At 32.2% G+C, this 16,237-nt stretch overlaps 1 protein-coding gene across 1 annotated transcript; it reads right to left on the bottom strand.

The window, feature by feature from the left end:
• Nucleotides 1-13,343: 13,343 nt before the first annotated feature.
• On the bottom strand, nucleotides 13,344-14,198 carry LOC115887638 (enhancer of split malpha protein-like). The gene has a single exon (XM_030907103.1). It carries the CDS (start codon nucleotides 14,112-14,114, stop codon nucleotides 13,635-13,637), a length of 480 nt encoding a protein of 159 aa, XP_030762963.1. The 5' UTR covers nucleotides 14,115-14,198; the 3' UTR covers nucleotides 13,344-13,634.
• Between the last annotated feature and the right edge of the window lie 2,039 nt (nucleotides 14,199-16,237).

The raw sequence follows: 16,237 nt of genomic DNA, 5'->3' as shown, positions 1-16,237 counted from the left end.
ATTTACCGTGTCTTCTTTTTAATTTGGTGGGAATGCCCCTCGCTGGGCTTCTTTTTTTTCTAAGGGTCCTCTAAATCTTTTTTCTTTCGCTCATAATGGTCTGTGTTGCATAATTTATTTCGATAGACACGTATATTGATAGATTGGCACGTTCAGCTATTCAGAAGAATCTTAATTTATAAAAATAAAAATGGGGATTTTCAAGATTAAAAATCTTCGGTAAATGAAAAATAATTAGTAGCATAAAAAAACTAAAAACATGCAGTTGTAGCAGGTTGAAAGGAAAAGATGAACATATTTTTATTACGATGTTATCTAACAGGGGTAAATATCAATTTCATAAAATAAAATAATGAACAAAAAATTACAATTGGCTTGGTGTGATTAATTTTGTATTTATACTTAATGACATTTAGAAACCATTCTAACTTTAATTTCATTGTAGTTTGTTTTGATGGTTTTGATTTATATGTTGACCAAAAATCTAGTTTTATTTTGTCATTTTCTTCCTTAAAATGGACAACAGTCAAAAGGTAACACTTAAATATAAAAAAATACTAAAAATCTCATTAAAATATCTGTTTCATTCATGGTTTCATATATTATACCGTATGATCGAAAAGAAACGGCGGCCAGTTGGCTGGGAAATGACGATCAGTGACATTTCCCATATAAATTTACATATAAAATGACAGCGATCTTCATTTCATAGCCATCGTTGACGCCGTTTTTATTCGATCATACGGTACATTTATCTTTGTTTTTATACATTCTATCTTTATTCGATATTTAGAAATTGAAAGAACAAACGTATGTATTAGACAAGGGTATTAGAAAAATAGCGATAGACACGGAATTGAACAAAAAGTGTTCCAAGCAGATCGATCGACTGAATCGGATTACAAGTTGCCGATATAACAAATGAGATGGATTTTATATTTTTTCGTTTATATATATCAGATTATTATTATTTTAAATGGTCTGAAAATTATTAAAGTTTGTCGAATTAGTTGACTTTCTCAAGCTGTTAGTAGCGTTGCCTTTTGATAACATTTTTCTATAAATTTAAATAAATTAGTATAAGAGCACAGCACAGTTATTAAATATGTAGGTTAGCTATTTGTGTATGTATATTAATTTAGGATACAAGTATTACCTTTTACTTGCAAATTTTTGTTGTTTTTAAAATTATAAAAAAGAAGTTTTTTAATAAATATTAATATACATAATTAAAAAAAAAGAAATAAAAGAGATAAATATCAATTGGACTTGGAAAACTAATTTTTATACCGGGTGCGTCTCCAAAGTGGCTCGCCCCTATAACTTTTTTATTTTTCCAGATAAAGAAACGAAATTTGGTGTGTTAGTATATGACATAAATTAGGATTAATTGACGTATTCAATTGTTTTTGGTCGCTTCCTGTTTCACCGGAAATGACTAGAACTTTTGATTTTTAAATGGCACCCTCGGTATTTTTTACCTTATTCGATAGAAAATGACATTCTGAATAGAATGACATATCATATGTAAACTTTTGACATTCTCGCTCAATAAAAAATTGTCTTTTAATAATATATATTTTAAATTTGTAATTATTCAATCTAAAGTGCCATGGCTATGTAAAAAACAGTAATTCTTAATCAAGGAGCCTTGGAAAAACAGATTTCATCGTTTAATGTTTTTAGTGTCTTGTCCTGGCCAGTTAGAAAATGCTTAAATCGTATTTTTAATCATATCTCAATTTTTTGAAATGGAACGAGGATGGCTCATTAGCATATTTGGAAAAAGCCTTTTTTTACGAATAATTTGATACCACACATAATATTAAATAAATCATATGCGAAAATGTTAAAAGTTGACATGTGATATGCCATTCTATTCAGAGATTTATTTTCGATCGAATAAAGTCATAAAGTACCGAGGGTGCCATTTAAAAATCAAAAATTTTAGTCATTTCCGGTGAAACAGGAAGTGACCAAAAACAATTGAATACGTCACTCAATCCTAATTTATGTCATATACTAACATACTAAATCTCGTTTTTTTTAACAGAAAAATTAAAAAAAGTTGTAGGGGTAAGCCACTTTTGAGACGCACCCGGTATAAATATATTTTGCTGCATTATATTAGATGTTTTATGACAGCCTAAGTTGCTATAAAGCTTAAAAAAAATCCATATAATACTTTCCTACTTATAGCAGAAGCAAATGTTACACTTCTAATCAGCGGCGTGCGGTGACAATTATAGGCGGGGAAGCTAATGGGTAAAAAACCCTATTTCGAGACATTACTTTAACATTTTCTTAAAAAACTTACCTTTGGAAATTCCGACGCCAATTCCATTATTCGATTAAAATTCTATTGAAAATTGTTCAACAAACAAAAACACACAAAGTTATAATAGTTGAAATACGATATTTTAAATTAATTTTCCGAAGCACTTGACGCGCGATAAGCACCTATTTGTATTTGAGGTTTATTCGTCTATCAGCCATTGCAAATTTTTCTATAAAATGATCATAAAATTTTGGATTTAATTTATTATAATATTACCTATAAAATCGCAAGCGAACCTGTCCCGATAAATTAAAAGTCGAGGAAGGCGGCCGAAAGATCGCTGCCGTGGCTAGCAACTGTTTGCGTTCGAGGTCAATAACACCTACATGAAGGAGGGATAGGCGACCGGTGGCGATTCCCAGGCGCGCATCCAGGCAGTAAAAGGCTAATTAAATTTACTAGATACGTTTATGTAAGGTTTTAAATAAACAATTTTAACAAATTAAATTAATCTTTTGTTATAAAATAACAGTATTATTAACGTTTAACTATTTATTTTTTTTATCTTTAAAAAGTTTAGGGAAGCGGTGCTTCCCCCGCTTCCATGGACCGCACGCCGCTGCTTCTAATATTACCAAAGACATAATGTAATGGCTTAAATTATGTTAATGAAGTTCGACATATTGTTCTATATTAGACTGAATAATCGGTTAAATTCTTTTTTATTCCATCGTATTTTCCTAAATACTAAATAGGAGTCTACGTCAATAGGTACAATTTAACTTATGAAGGACTTGAAATTATCCGTAACAATATCACAAATACTCCAGGTGTAGTCGGTCTATTTGCTGTTGTATTCTTTGAAAGAGTTTCTACAAAATAGATTCAAGCTCAGTTACGCTACATCCGTAGTTTTTTTACTTTTCGTACCCATTGAAGTGCTTTTAGTGCACTTTGAATGAACTGCCCAAAGAAGTTACATTATGCGTAGTTCAATGGATGTATTGTAGAATAGGAATTAAATAACAAAAAGATTCTTGGGACTTTCAAGACGACGTAAAATAAAATAGCATGGTTGTGTTGTGAATGAACCAGACCAAGCCGGCTAGTTAAGAACGGCACCAAGATGCCGTCAAAAAAGTTTCAAAAATTTCAAGCATAGCTGTTTTTTTTTGGAAAAAACGGATTTTTTTGAAAATCAATTTTGACGTCATTTGTAAAAGTGAAATCAATATTTTTCAACATTTACAATCAAGAGTACTATACCGGGTGCGTCTCAAAAGTGGCTCACCCCTATAACTTTTTTTATTTTTTCAGATAAAACAACGATATTTGGTATGTTAGTATATGACATAAATTCGGATTGATTGACGTATTCAATTGTTTTCAGACACATCCGGTTTCACCGGAACTTTTGATTTTTAAATGGGACCTTCGGTATTTTTTTACTTTATTCTATAGAAAATGACACTTTAAATCGAATGACATATCATATGTCAACTTTTGATATTTTGGCATATGGTTTATTTGAAATTGTAACATGCGGTTCATAACGACAATTTGACTCAAAATACCATGTGTGGTATCAAATTATTCTTAAAAAAATACTTTTTCCAAATATGCTAATGAGCCACTCTCGTTCCATTTGAAAAAATTGAGATATGATGAAAAATACGATTGATATTGATGATGATAAGATACGGGCGTCTTTTAACCAGCCAGGACAAGACGCCAAAAACATTAGATGATCAAATCTATTTTTCCAAGGCTCCTTGATTAAAAATTTACTGTTTTTAACACAACCATGGCACTCTAGATTAGAATTTAAAATAGAATTTGTTTTTGAGTGACTATGTCAAAAATTGTCATATGATATGTCATTCGATTCAGAATGTAATTTTCTATCGAATAAAGTAAAAAAATACCGAGAGTGTCATTTAAAAATCCAAAGTTGTAGTCATTTCCGGTGAAACCGGAAGTGACCGAAAACAATTGAATACGTCAATCATTCCCAATTTACCCGAATCTCGTTGTTTTATATAAAAAAAATAAAAAAGTTATAGGAGTGGGCCACTTTTGAGACGCACCCGGTATACATTCGGAAGTATAAGAAGATATGTTCAAAAAGCTATAAATAAAATTGAACGCATAATACATTTGTGCAATAGGCAAGGTGGTAAAACCCTTTCGAACACGTAGAGCATTAGAAACTACTTTGTAGAAGGTGATTTATTTATAATAAAAGATTTTCCTTATTCAATGTTAATTAGCGCTGATCAATATTGTTGCAATGAATATAATTAGATTAAATAATTTAAAGAAACAGGGTCGGACTTGAAAATATTTTAAATAATAATTAAATTGTTTTGTTGTTGTTAAGGTACCCAAAACAAAAAAAAAGTATAAAGTGTGGCATATCATTGTACACAGGAGGTCTCAGGTCTATCATTGTCACAGGAGTTCTTTCAAAAATTGAAATAAAAAATGCAGGTCCATTATTTAAAGAAATTAAGACGGCCTCTGTATCTCACAAATTATCAGCTAATTTGAAAATCTAAAAATACTATCAGCCTTAAGTAAGCTATAAGAATATGCAATTAGTTATCTGATTTTCTAAAAAGTAACAATAGGAAAAATTAAAATTGATTTTCAAAAAAATCCGGTTTTTCCAAAAAACTCAGCAATCCTTGAAATTTTAAAATCTTTTTTGATGGCATCTTGGTGAACATCCCAAGGCGCAACTTTGCCCCAATTCAACTATCTTCGTATCTATTACGGTTTTCGAAATACCAATGCTCGTACCTCTAATTTGTAGCACCCTGTATATTCACTCCCATTTTTATAATAGTGAAAAAATCTCCAAAAAGTCCAACGAGTCAGCATAGATTTCGACTCACGACATCTACAAAACGACAGAAAATACAAATTTACTGTGAATTAATACGACAGCATCAATTTTTATATGAATATGGGATAATTATTGTAATGCAAATAATAAAGACGGAAATGCACCAATATGATAAGCCATAGCGCCATTGGCGTAACTACAGGGGTGACTGAGGGTGCCGGCCCCCCCACCCCCCAGGTACTGTTGGGCACCCCCAGAGAGAAATCCTGAATTATGACTCTTGGCTACCTATTAATTTTTATTTGCTTATGATGTAGTAAAAATGACTTTTTCTAGTTTTGTTTAGTTAATATTATTTGGTTCTGTTCAAAAAATGTGTTAATTTTTGTGTTTTTTAGAAAATTTGTAGGTATTTAAGTAATCTACGGGAACACGGTTTAATAACCAAGTCTATGAAATTTATTGATAGAGAAATTCATGTAAACGTTTTATTCAAAAAATGTGTTTTTTAAAATTATTTTTCATTTTCAAAAAAACAAAAGCCCTAGGCCCCCCTTAGGCTCAACACAGGATAAATTGCTAGTTACGCTAATGCATAGCGCGATAGTTTACACACCATATTTTTGTTTACGGTATAATTTTTTCTTTAAAATTCTTAGCAAGTTGTTTATGGTAATCTTAAAATAAAAATTTAGGTAACAGGTAGAGTTCTTTCTTTCATTTTTATTGCGAGGGGTAACCTGTCTGGCACCATTCCTACAGTACGTGAGTGGTTTTAGGGGATTTAGGCATCCCTCTTTAAATGAGTCACTGTTTATTTTTAGATATATAAGACAGGGGAAGTTTTTAACCTGCTAGGGGCGTAATGGAACACGTGCATTTTTATATGGGATTTTTAAGGACATTTAGTGAGGGTTGGCATGATTTAAATCAAATGATTTAAATCATGATTTAAATCAAGTGATTTCTTTAATTATATTCATGTAATTTAAATAAAAAAAAAAATATTGGAACCATTTGAATTATCAAAAAATAACTGTAAAAGTTATAAAAATGTGTCATTCTTCTTCAAATGCCTGCTTCGTTGCGAAGGTTGGCAATCATCAGTGCTATACGTATTCGTGACACAGCCGACCGAAATAGTTGGTTTGTGGTGCACCCGAACCAGTCAAGTAAGTTTCTCATCCATGAGTGGCGCCTTCTTTCTACACTTCTCTTTCCTTGAATTTTTCCTTGTAATATCAGTTGGTTGCGATGGTACTTTTCTCCTCTCATGACGTGTCCAAGGTGCTGAAGTTTACGCTTTTTTACCGTTATGATAATTTCTTTTTCCTTTTTTATTCTTTTCAGGATTTCCATGTTGGTCACTTTATCGGTCCATTTTACCCTAAGTATTCTACGGTACAACCATATTTCGAACGCCTCTAGTTTCCTTATGTCAAGTTTCTTCAGAGTCCAAGCCTCGACACCATAATACAGCACCGACAAAACATAGCATCGCACCATTCTGATTTTTAAATCCAAGCTGAGATCGCTGGCACAGAGCACTCTTTTCATTTTCACAAATGTTGTTCTCGCCTGTCCTATTCTAATTTTAATTTCTTCAGAACAGTCGTTATTTTTATTTACAATAGTACCTAAGTATTTATAACTGTCAACTTTTTCTGTGGTGTGGTTATTTATATGAATTTGTGAATTGTTTTGTGTTGTTTTGGATATTATCATAAATTTTGTCTTTTTTACATTTAGTGACAGTCCGAGCTCTTCACTCGATGTATTAACTTTATCTACTAATATCTGTAAATCGTTTATGTTGGCAGCCATCAGGATCGTATCATCCGCATATCTTATATTGTTGATAGGCACTCCGTTAATTTTTAGTCCTTTCGTTTCATCGTCCAATGCTCGTTTCATTATTTCCTCTGAATAGAGGTTAAATAACATCGGTGATAGCACGCACCCCTGCCTAACGCCTCGACGGATTTCTATTTCTTCGGTGTTATTCCCTTCTATTTTTACCACTGCTTTTTGATTAAAATAAAGATTCGTAATAATTTTTATATCTCTGGTGTCTAAGTTCTTTTCTTTCAGAAGCTGGATAAGTTGTTCGTGTCGGACCCTATCGAAGGCTTTGTTGTAACCAATGAAACATATATAGAGATCCTGATTCATATCCATACATCGTTGGGCGAGAACGTTCAAAGCAAATAGTGCTTCTCTTGTGCCTAAGCCATCTCGGAAACCGAATCGAGTCTCGCTGATATCCTGTTCTAATGTTTGCTGCTGTTCTGTATATGGTGTTGAACAGGTCTGTTAGACTGTGTATGTTTTCCTCTTCTATCAACATGAGAATTTCAGAGGGTAACTCATCAGGCACTGCGGCTTTTCCATCTTTTGTGATTTTTATAGCATGGATGACCTCTTCTTTAGTTATTTCCGGTCCGCTGTTTTCTTGTCCTGTTACTATTCTGTTTATATCTCTCTCATCATCGAACAATTCTATTGTGTAATTCTTCCACGTTCTTAGTTTTTCTTCCATTTCCATAATGATTTTGCCATTCTGGTCAGTGAGTATTGACGGTTGTCTTTTTTTCTGTAATCCTGCCAGTTCTTTTACTTTCTTGTGGAATATTGAAGCTGTCATGCTTTTCTTGAAGGGCTTCTATTTCGTCGCATTTTCTTTTGTAGAACACCTCTTTTGCTTCTCTTATTTTTGATCGAATTTCTTTCTGAATATTCTTATATGCGTCGTTGTTGTCTTTTACATCACGTCGTTCGTTCATCAATTTCAAAATTTCTGGAGTCATCCATTCCTGTTTTTTCCCTATTTTCTGTTTTGTCAGAATGGTCTTGCTTGGCTCAATTAATGCATTTTTTAAATCTTCCCATTGTTTGTCCGTGTCTTCTTCCGTTGTTATTTGATTGTTTTTGAGGGTTCCGAGGTTATCGTTGATCTTATTTTGTAGCCTTTGCCTTGTTTCTTGGATTTTTAGACCCGATACGTCTATACGATTTGCTGTTGGTATTACTCGTTGTTTTTTAAGTGTTATTAAAAACCGGGCTACTAAGTGATTATGGTCCGATGATGTGTCATAGAAAACTATAAAAAAGATTTCTATAACAGATATAACAGGTAATAAATCGAAAAATAATTGTAAATGTTATAAAACTATATAAAAATATCTATTCATCAATTTAAATGTTGGACCGATTTTTGCAGTAATTTCGTGTGAAAATTATGTATAAGTGACAAAAAATCGCTGTTCGAATACATATCATTCGCAAAGCTAGTGCAGAATCACGCAAAGCTAGTGCATTCCCGAGAATCTATAATCGTTGTCAGAAAATATGCTGTTTTATTTTTTTTGAAACGGTTGTATGTTTCCAAATTCCTACCGACATTTTGATCTGTAGTAAGTACTTTACACTTTGACATTAGATAATACATACTTATTTCATTCTCGACTTAAGACAATTTCCGAACAATAGTGTATTGTTTTATTAGGAGTAAAATTATACTTTTTTGAAGGACCTTTGAAGGACCATCGTAAAACTATTCCGACGTTACAGGGAGGCACAAAAAGTACATTTTTACTCTGAATAGAACATACTATTTTTTTAAACATTACAAATAATTTTTTAATCAATTTCAAACATTGCAAATAATATGAACAGTAATCGAGCAACAATTTATACACTCGTTGAATTTGACACTTAATATCAGTTTAATAATATATTTCTGTACTTTAGTGTTTAGGCGTAACAGTGCTTTACTTTTATGCTTAGGCGTTAAAATGACAAAAATTAATACATTTGAAACGTATGAAAAAAAATCCTTTTGATCTGAAGCGAGCGACTTTTTTTGCGGGATACGAGTATATTGGTGACCGATGCGATGTGGAAAAATGACAACGCGTCGTAGAATTGTTAATATTATCGATATCGGGCAGAGTTATAAAGATTTAGCCATTTAGAATAGAACTTTAATTGGAAATAAGTCCTAATCATTTGGAAATCCGATTTAAATATTGTTTTGAATTAAAATCAAAAAAATCTGACTTAAATAAAAAAAATCTGATTTTTTTGATTTTTTTTAAAAATCATAATTTTTTCCAACCCTGCTTTTAGTAGTAAGAACAATTAACTTTTGATATTCGAGTTCGTAGAGTCATAACATTATTTTTTATATTGAGATAAATAATATATATTTCATATCAATTAAACTTTTAGTTACGTAATCGAGGGCGCTATTTTAAATTCATTGTTGCCAACCACGGAGCGACGCCGGGCTGACTAGCTGGAATTTAAATTTCGCGCTGGGGATTCAGGTCAGGTGGTAGCTCTGCTGTTAAAAAATGTCAAGTTGCCGCATTTATTTATTTATTTCCTGACATTGTCATTCGTTTTGACACTTCAGTTTTGAATTACGAGTTTTTGGTTTAAATAAATAGTGTTATGTGATACTTCAAGCTTAAAAATGTTTACTAGCAGATCATGCAGTCGAACATTGCTCTTTTTAGAACCACTTTTAGTGCGAAGTGTACAAAATAGCTTAATATCCGTAAAAACTCATCACAACTTTTAAATGTATATGCTGTGTATTTACTTCGTTTTTTTTTCGCTTGTATTATGCCTATTGTTTGTGTATTCGAGCTAGTTTAGTAAATTATTGCCTGAACATGTATTTGTCCCATCGTATACCAAACTTTTAATTAAAAATACACTTTTTATACTTTACAGTGTAACTGATATTTATACGTAAATTATATCCCGTCAAAAACATAGAATGTAAAAAATGCCAAGTCTCGCAACACAATCCTTCCACTAGAAAAAGTTGTGAGATCTCATGTAAAACCAAGTCAGTTTATTTTATTTAGTCTCTCTTTAAGCACCTATTCAACAATTTTGTTATAAATTATCAGTATCAATATTAATTTTCTTTATTTCTGTAATAATTATAATGACTTGGCAATTGTACAGACAGCAAGTAATTGCAATTGTACACTTATAAAAAAGAATAATCTACCATCTCGTAAAGTCTCGTAAGTAAATTTAAACAGTGACCTTAAAAACAAAGTTTTTTTAGTTAGAATCAGTGGCGGATACAGAGGGGGCACATGGGGCCCGGTCCCCTCTATAAATTTTCGGTTACAAATGGCGCCTAAAAAACATATTCTGCATTACTTCTTATTTGCCCCTCCCCCTAAAATAAATCCCTGTATCCGCCCTAGTTAAAATAGAATATCATATCGGGCAATTGCCAAGTCATTATAATTATTACAGAAATAAAGATGACTAATATTGATACTATTTGAATTTATAACAAAATTGTTGAATAGGTGCTTAAAGAGAGACTAAATAAAATAAACTGACTTGTTTTACATGATATCTCACAACTTTTTATAGTGGAAGAATTGTGTTGCGAGACGTTTTTTACATTCTATGTTTTTGATGGGATCTCATTTCTTTTTGTAGGTTATCCTCCTACTTTTTTATCGGGTAATATATCATTCAAAATAATATTAAAGAAATTTGGCTAGCAATAATTAATAAACTTTGAATTATCGTATAAAGTCAGATAATTACCAAATGGATTATTTCTAGTTTTCTAACGACGTGTGTTTTCGACTTTAATTATAACCCAAATATCAATTTTAAAAATGTTCAATTCATGATTTTACCAACATTGCTTATTCAAAATCATGTTTTTGTCAATTTTACACATATTCTATTTTTTATCTCGAAAACTATAAGAGATAGGTAAAAGTTGGTATAATAAAACATTATGAGATATGAGCGTAGTTTCCAAAAATGAAATAATACACTGGGTGTTCCATTTAAAATAACAAAGATGTTACTAATTTTCAAATGATCCGGCAACACTGTAACGCTGATAATATTTTAGATAGATGGAGCAAGTGTCTGTATATAAAAATCCAAATTTTCAAAACAATCCCCTCACAGGTCCTCCTATTACCATCGCCGGAAAGTCAGTTACCGGTAGCAGCTAAACAGCTAACTTTTGATCCATAGGGATATTTCGAGATTTTTCATTTTTTCTTTCCATTATAAGCTTAAAGCTACCTAAAATTCGAAATTTGAAGTTTGTGATACATCTAGAAGTACCTTAGAATTTTGATGGCGGCGAGTGAGTCACTGGCGAAGTTAAAGAAATTTGACTAGAAACAATTCATAATCCTTGAATTATTGTTGGCACATTAATATACAAATAAAATCAGAAGGGACCGCTTCGATTAATTCTAGTTTTATACCTTTTTCCCGACTGGAAAGTCAGTTACCGTTGGCGGCTAGACAACGAACTTTTAATCCATAAAGATATTTCGAGATTTTTAATTTTTTCCTTCCATTATAAGCTTAACGCTACCTAACATTCGAAATTCGAAGTTTGTGACACATCTAGAAGTACTTTAGAATTTTGATGATCTGTCAGTGAGTCAATGTTAAAATTAAAGAAATTTAACAAGCGATAATTCATAAACTATGAGGTATAATTACTATATAATTTGGTAACCTACATCTAATCAAGTGGTTTAGATGCCTCTCTGGCTAAACCCGTAGAGGTAGAGAACATTTTTTATATAAACTTTGTTTAATGAAATAAATTCTTTTCGTTTATGACAAAAATGGTATGGTTATTAAAGAATAGTTATGACGTCACATTAGCCAAATTTTTCTGCATATACTTAGTCCTTAAAGACGCTGAGGTAGAAAAAATATTATAAACATGGATGTTGGAAAAATGTTTTTTCGATTATAACAATGAAAATGATATACCGGATGCGCCTCAAAAGTGGCTCACCCCTATAACTTTTTTATTTTTTCAGACAAAAAAACGAGATTTGGTATGTTAGTATATGACATAAATTAGGATTGATTGACGTATTCAATTGTTTTTGGTCACTTCCTGTTTCACCGGAAATGATCACAACTTTTTATTTTTAAATCGGACCTACGGTATTTTTTTACTTTATTTGATATAAAATGACATTCTGAATAGAATGACATATCATATGTCAACTTGATTCGAAATACCAAAATAACAAGTGTGTGGTATCAAATTATTCGTAAAAAATCCTTTTTCCAAATATGCTAATGAGCCACCCACGTTCCATTTGAAATAATTGAGATATGATTAAAAATACGATTAGGGCATTTTCTAACTGGCCAGGACAAGACACTAAAAATATTAGATGATCAAATCTATTTTTCCAAGGCTCCTTGATTAAGAATTACTTAGTGTTTTTAACATAGCTATGGCACAGATTGAAATTTAAAATACAATTTTTTATTAAGCGAGAATGTCAAAGGTGACATATGACATGTCATTCTATTCAGAATGTCATTTTCTATCGAATAAAGTAAAAAAATACCGTGGGTGCCAGTTAAAAATCAAAAGTTGTAGTCATTTCCGGTGAAACAGGAAATGACCAAAAACAATTGAATAACGTCAATCAATCCTAATTTATGTCATATACTAACATACCAAATCTTGATTTTTTACATGAAAAAATAAAAAAATTATAGGGATGAGCCACTTTTGAGACGCACCCGGTATATTATGATTAGGATAAAAATAGATTTTGTGACATTATCTTCGCTATTTTTAAAAACTCGCAAGGTGACTATATTATACAAAAAAATATACCTTAACCATGGACTCCATTAACTATATTTGCATTTCTGTGCCCACGGCTCAAAGTTTTCTCACCCTGTATATAATATTTGTATATAGAACATCAAGGGACCCATAAAACTAATCTTCTTATAGAAAGTTCTCGCCACCGCAGGTAAGTTTCTAGCTCAGGTAGGTAGAAAGCATACTATAAAAGATTTGACTGAAATGACTATCTTGGCTGGGCTGGGTCAGTTACTGCTTTTTTACCTGAAGACGAGATGATAGAATAGTTCAGTTGTAAGATCTTAGAGATATTTTTTCTAGTAAAGTAAAAAATATATATTAGAAGTAAACTTTATCGTATAGAACAGTATATCTAAAGTATTTTTAATGATTACTAAATAAAATATTTTTTGTCTGGTAATGATATATTTTTTGATAGATGGAAAAATAAAAATGAAATGATAAAAATAAACTTTCTTTTTGAAAAAAAAAGTATAAACCTTACTCTGTATGAAAAATTTAATTGTTTCATTGGTATTTTATAAAGGCTAATTAAAATGTGCAGTAAAACAATAATATATGGTTTAAAAATGGTTTTTATTTAATAATAATAATAATAAAAATATTTCTTCTTAAAACTAAAGGAAGACATTACAAATCTAATTAAAGCTGAAATCACATATAACGACAGGTTATACATAACTTTAGGTACAATATTAAAAATAGATAAAAATAAAACTCTACATTATCACATCGACGTACAGTCGAAAAAAGAAAAAGGCATTGAGCAATAAAATCACAACAGTTAACATCATAAGGCACAGTTTTCGATCACAACGTTTTGCAGGAACCAGCTACGGATAGAAACCTTAAGCTTGGGCCCATCTATCGCAGCAAGGAACTTGGAGCTCGGGTGTTTGATAATTGCAGATTGCGTTGTGGTCGCCGTCTTTCAGAATGTCGCTGTCAGGAGAGGCCACGGACGTCCAGAAGAATGTTCCGGCTTCAGTTCTGGCAAATCGGACAGGAACTAAGCGTTGACCCCTGGTAATTCGCAGAATCTCGCTGCAGGATCCATCGTATACCTCGACACCAGCAAAATCTTCACAAACGTCGATCTCTTCGAAAATTTCGTTTTCGAGGATCTCGTTGGCGATGTTGTCGTCGATTTCGTCATCGAAATATGTCGGTTCGGGATGTTTCTTGTAAGTACTCTTCTGGCTTTTCTTCAGCACACATTTGATTAACTTCTTGATCTGGTGTATAGGACTGCGCGCCATCTTTCTAGCGTTCACTTTGTTGTCGTTGATGGAGTTGTTGGAACTAACTAAGTAATCGTCGTAATTCATTTTCAATAAGAAAATCGTAAAAAAAACTTTGCTGAGACTCGTTCGTAAAACTCGAAGCGAATTCGGAAATCGAATGATGTGTTTCGTCGGGCTGCGTCTCTTTTTATAAGAGTGCGGACGTGTGACGTCAACTGCCGCCGATCCCTAAGGGTACAACCCTCGGCCTATCGGAGGAACGAACAGGGACAGGTGTTCAAATTCGGCCGAGCGAGCGAAGTGAAACGCGCCGAGCGAGACGCCCTCAATTTCCACACAACAAGTGCGATAAGGCCAACAGATCGAATATGTGGTTGTGTGTATGTGTATGCAGGCATAGGGTGTTTCAACGTGGAAGAGATCCGTGAGAATCGCGACTAGGACTGGGTTCCCACGAAAAGAAGGCAGATGGTATACGTAGGGGTGTTTTTAAAAGATTTGCGCTGAATTGGAAATACTCCCTCGTACATTGTGATCGCCTTGACCCTTTTTTACCTCTTCTCAACCCCATTTTAGGCATCGAGTTGAATTTTTGGGCTCGTTTCGTACCCAACGCGAAGTTTATTTAAAATATGTGCACGTGCAGAATCGGTAAACAGGTTAGGGTTGGTCAGTCGAAATCGCTTTCAATAGCCACACTATATTTAGGACCTTTTCAAGAATTTTAATTTAGGGTTAGAGAATCGTTCGCTGGCTCCTTTTCCAGATAGAAGGATTTCTTACCTGATTTCAGTTTTGTGCAAATGCACAATAGCGTACCGTTTTGTACTAGAAAAGATATTTTCTATGAAATTGTATCAGATTCGATGAAGGGCTGAAGAATTTTGTTATTCTCGAAGAAACATATAAGCAGCTGTGCATTGATTTAATATCTTGATCTAAAACTGGAAATATTTAGATTGTACAATATTTTTAAGTTAGAGAAAAGAAAGCATCAAACATTTATTTTCAAATTTAATATTAAATGTAACTGTTTCAGTGCCAAAAAATACAATAAAGCACTTTTACTATAATCTATTAGTCAATCTTACATTTTTTGTAATTTGTGTTATATTAGGACTTCTTAGATATAAATTGTCTATAACATAAAAGTATAATCTATTGAAGAAGAAAATTTTTACGTCGACATTACAGCAATTAAAACAGAAATCATTATATCAAATAATAGACAATAATTGAAACAATTATAGATTCTTTTGTTGAGAGACTACAGATAATATGTTTAATGAGATGCTAAATATATTAATCGTTATTCACAATAAAAAGAGCCACTAAACACAGAGACATATCATCGATAATTAACTTGTTGAAAAAATTGTAATAAAACATCCATAACATAATTATTGGTGTCGATTTAAACGTCATGTCAGTCAAAGCAGTTGTAAAATAATAAATCTTGTTCTTATAACATTTTACGCTTAAAAGGCTGCAAATTATTATTTACTACATTATTTCTGACCCTAAAATTCACCCCATACAAGTTGAACCTGATTCATTGTCCCACTTTGTCACGCACTTGTCTTGTAAATGATACATCATAATAGGTAAAATTAGATGCAAGGGGAGGGTTTAGAGGATAATTGAGCCCCAGTCAGTGTACATTTCGATTAACTCCACTTTTGAAAAATTTTAAATTTAAGTGTAAAACTACCTATAATATATTCATTGCTTTTTATATTTATAACATTTTTCCAAACACTAGAAAATAGTAACCTCTCATATAGGTGGCTATTTAAGATGAAATATGATTTTCTATCAAAATAATCAGACATTTGGATAGTCCGTATACTCGCCAATTATTGTCTACTAATTATTATAAATAACTAACCAAGTAAACATTTTAATTATACCATATATTAAAAAAAAAAACAAAAAAGAATACTATTGTTGAAATTATCTTCAACCTTTTGTATTCCACTGTCGAAACAGCCTTATCGCGATTGCACAAGTCTGGACTCGTCTTGACTTGGTTCCCACGTGGTTCTTTGGTTTATTTTTCAGAGCGCACCTGCCGCTAATGGGCCCAAATCAGGCCTTGGCGTGATGATTTTGTATGCAGTTTTTTCGATTAAGGATGTAGCAATTATTCGATGGTACAGCTTTTACAGATTCACTTGATTGAAATCGTAATATAATGTACGTAAGCT

Source organism: Sitophilus oryzae, unplaced genomic scaffold, assembly GCF_002938485.1.
Source record: "Sitophilus oryzae breed Bouriz unplaced genomic scaffold, Soryzae_2.0 scaffold_578_pilon_pilon, whole genome shotgun sequence".
NCBI classification, from domain to species: Eukaryota; Metazoa; Arthropoda; class Insecta; order Coleoptera; family Curculionidae; genus Sitophilus; species Sitophilus oryzae.
This window is presented reverse-complemented; position numbering and strand designations above follow the sequence as displayed.

Coding starts and splice junctions, on each gene's coding strand:
- LOC115887638 (XM_030907103.1), bottom strand. CDS start 14,114: ATGAATTACGACGATTACTTAGTTAGTTCCAACAACTCCATCAACGAC.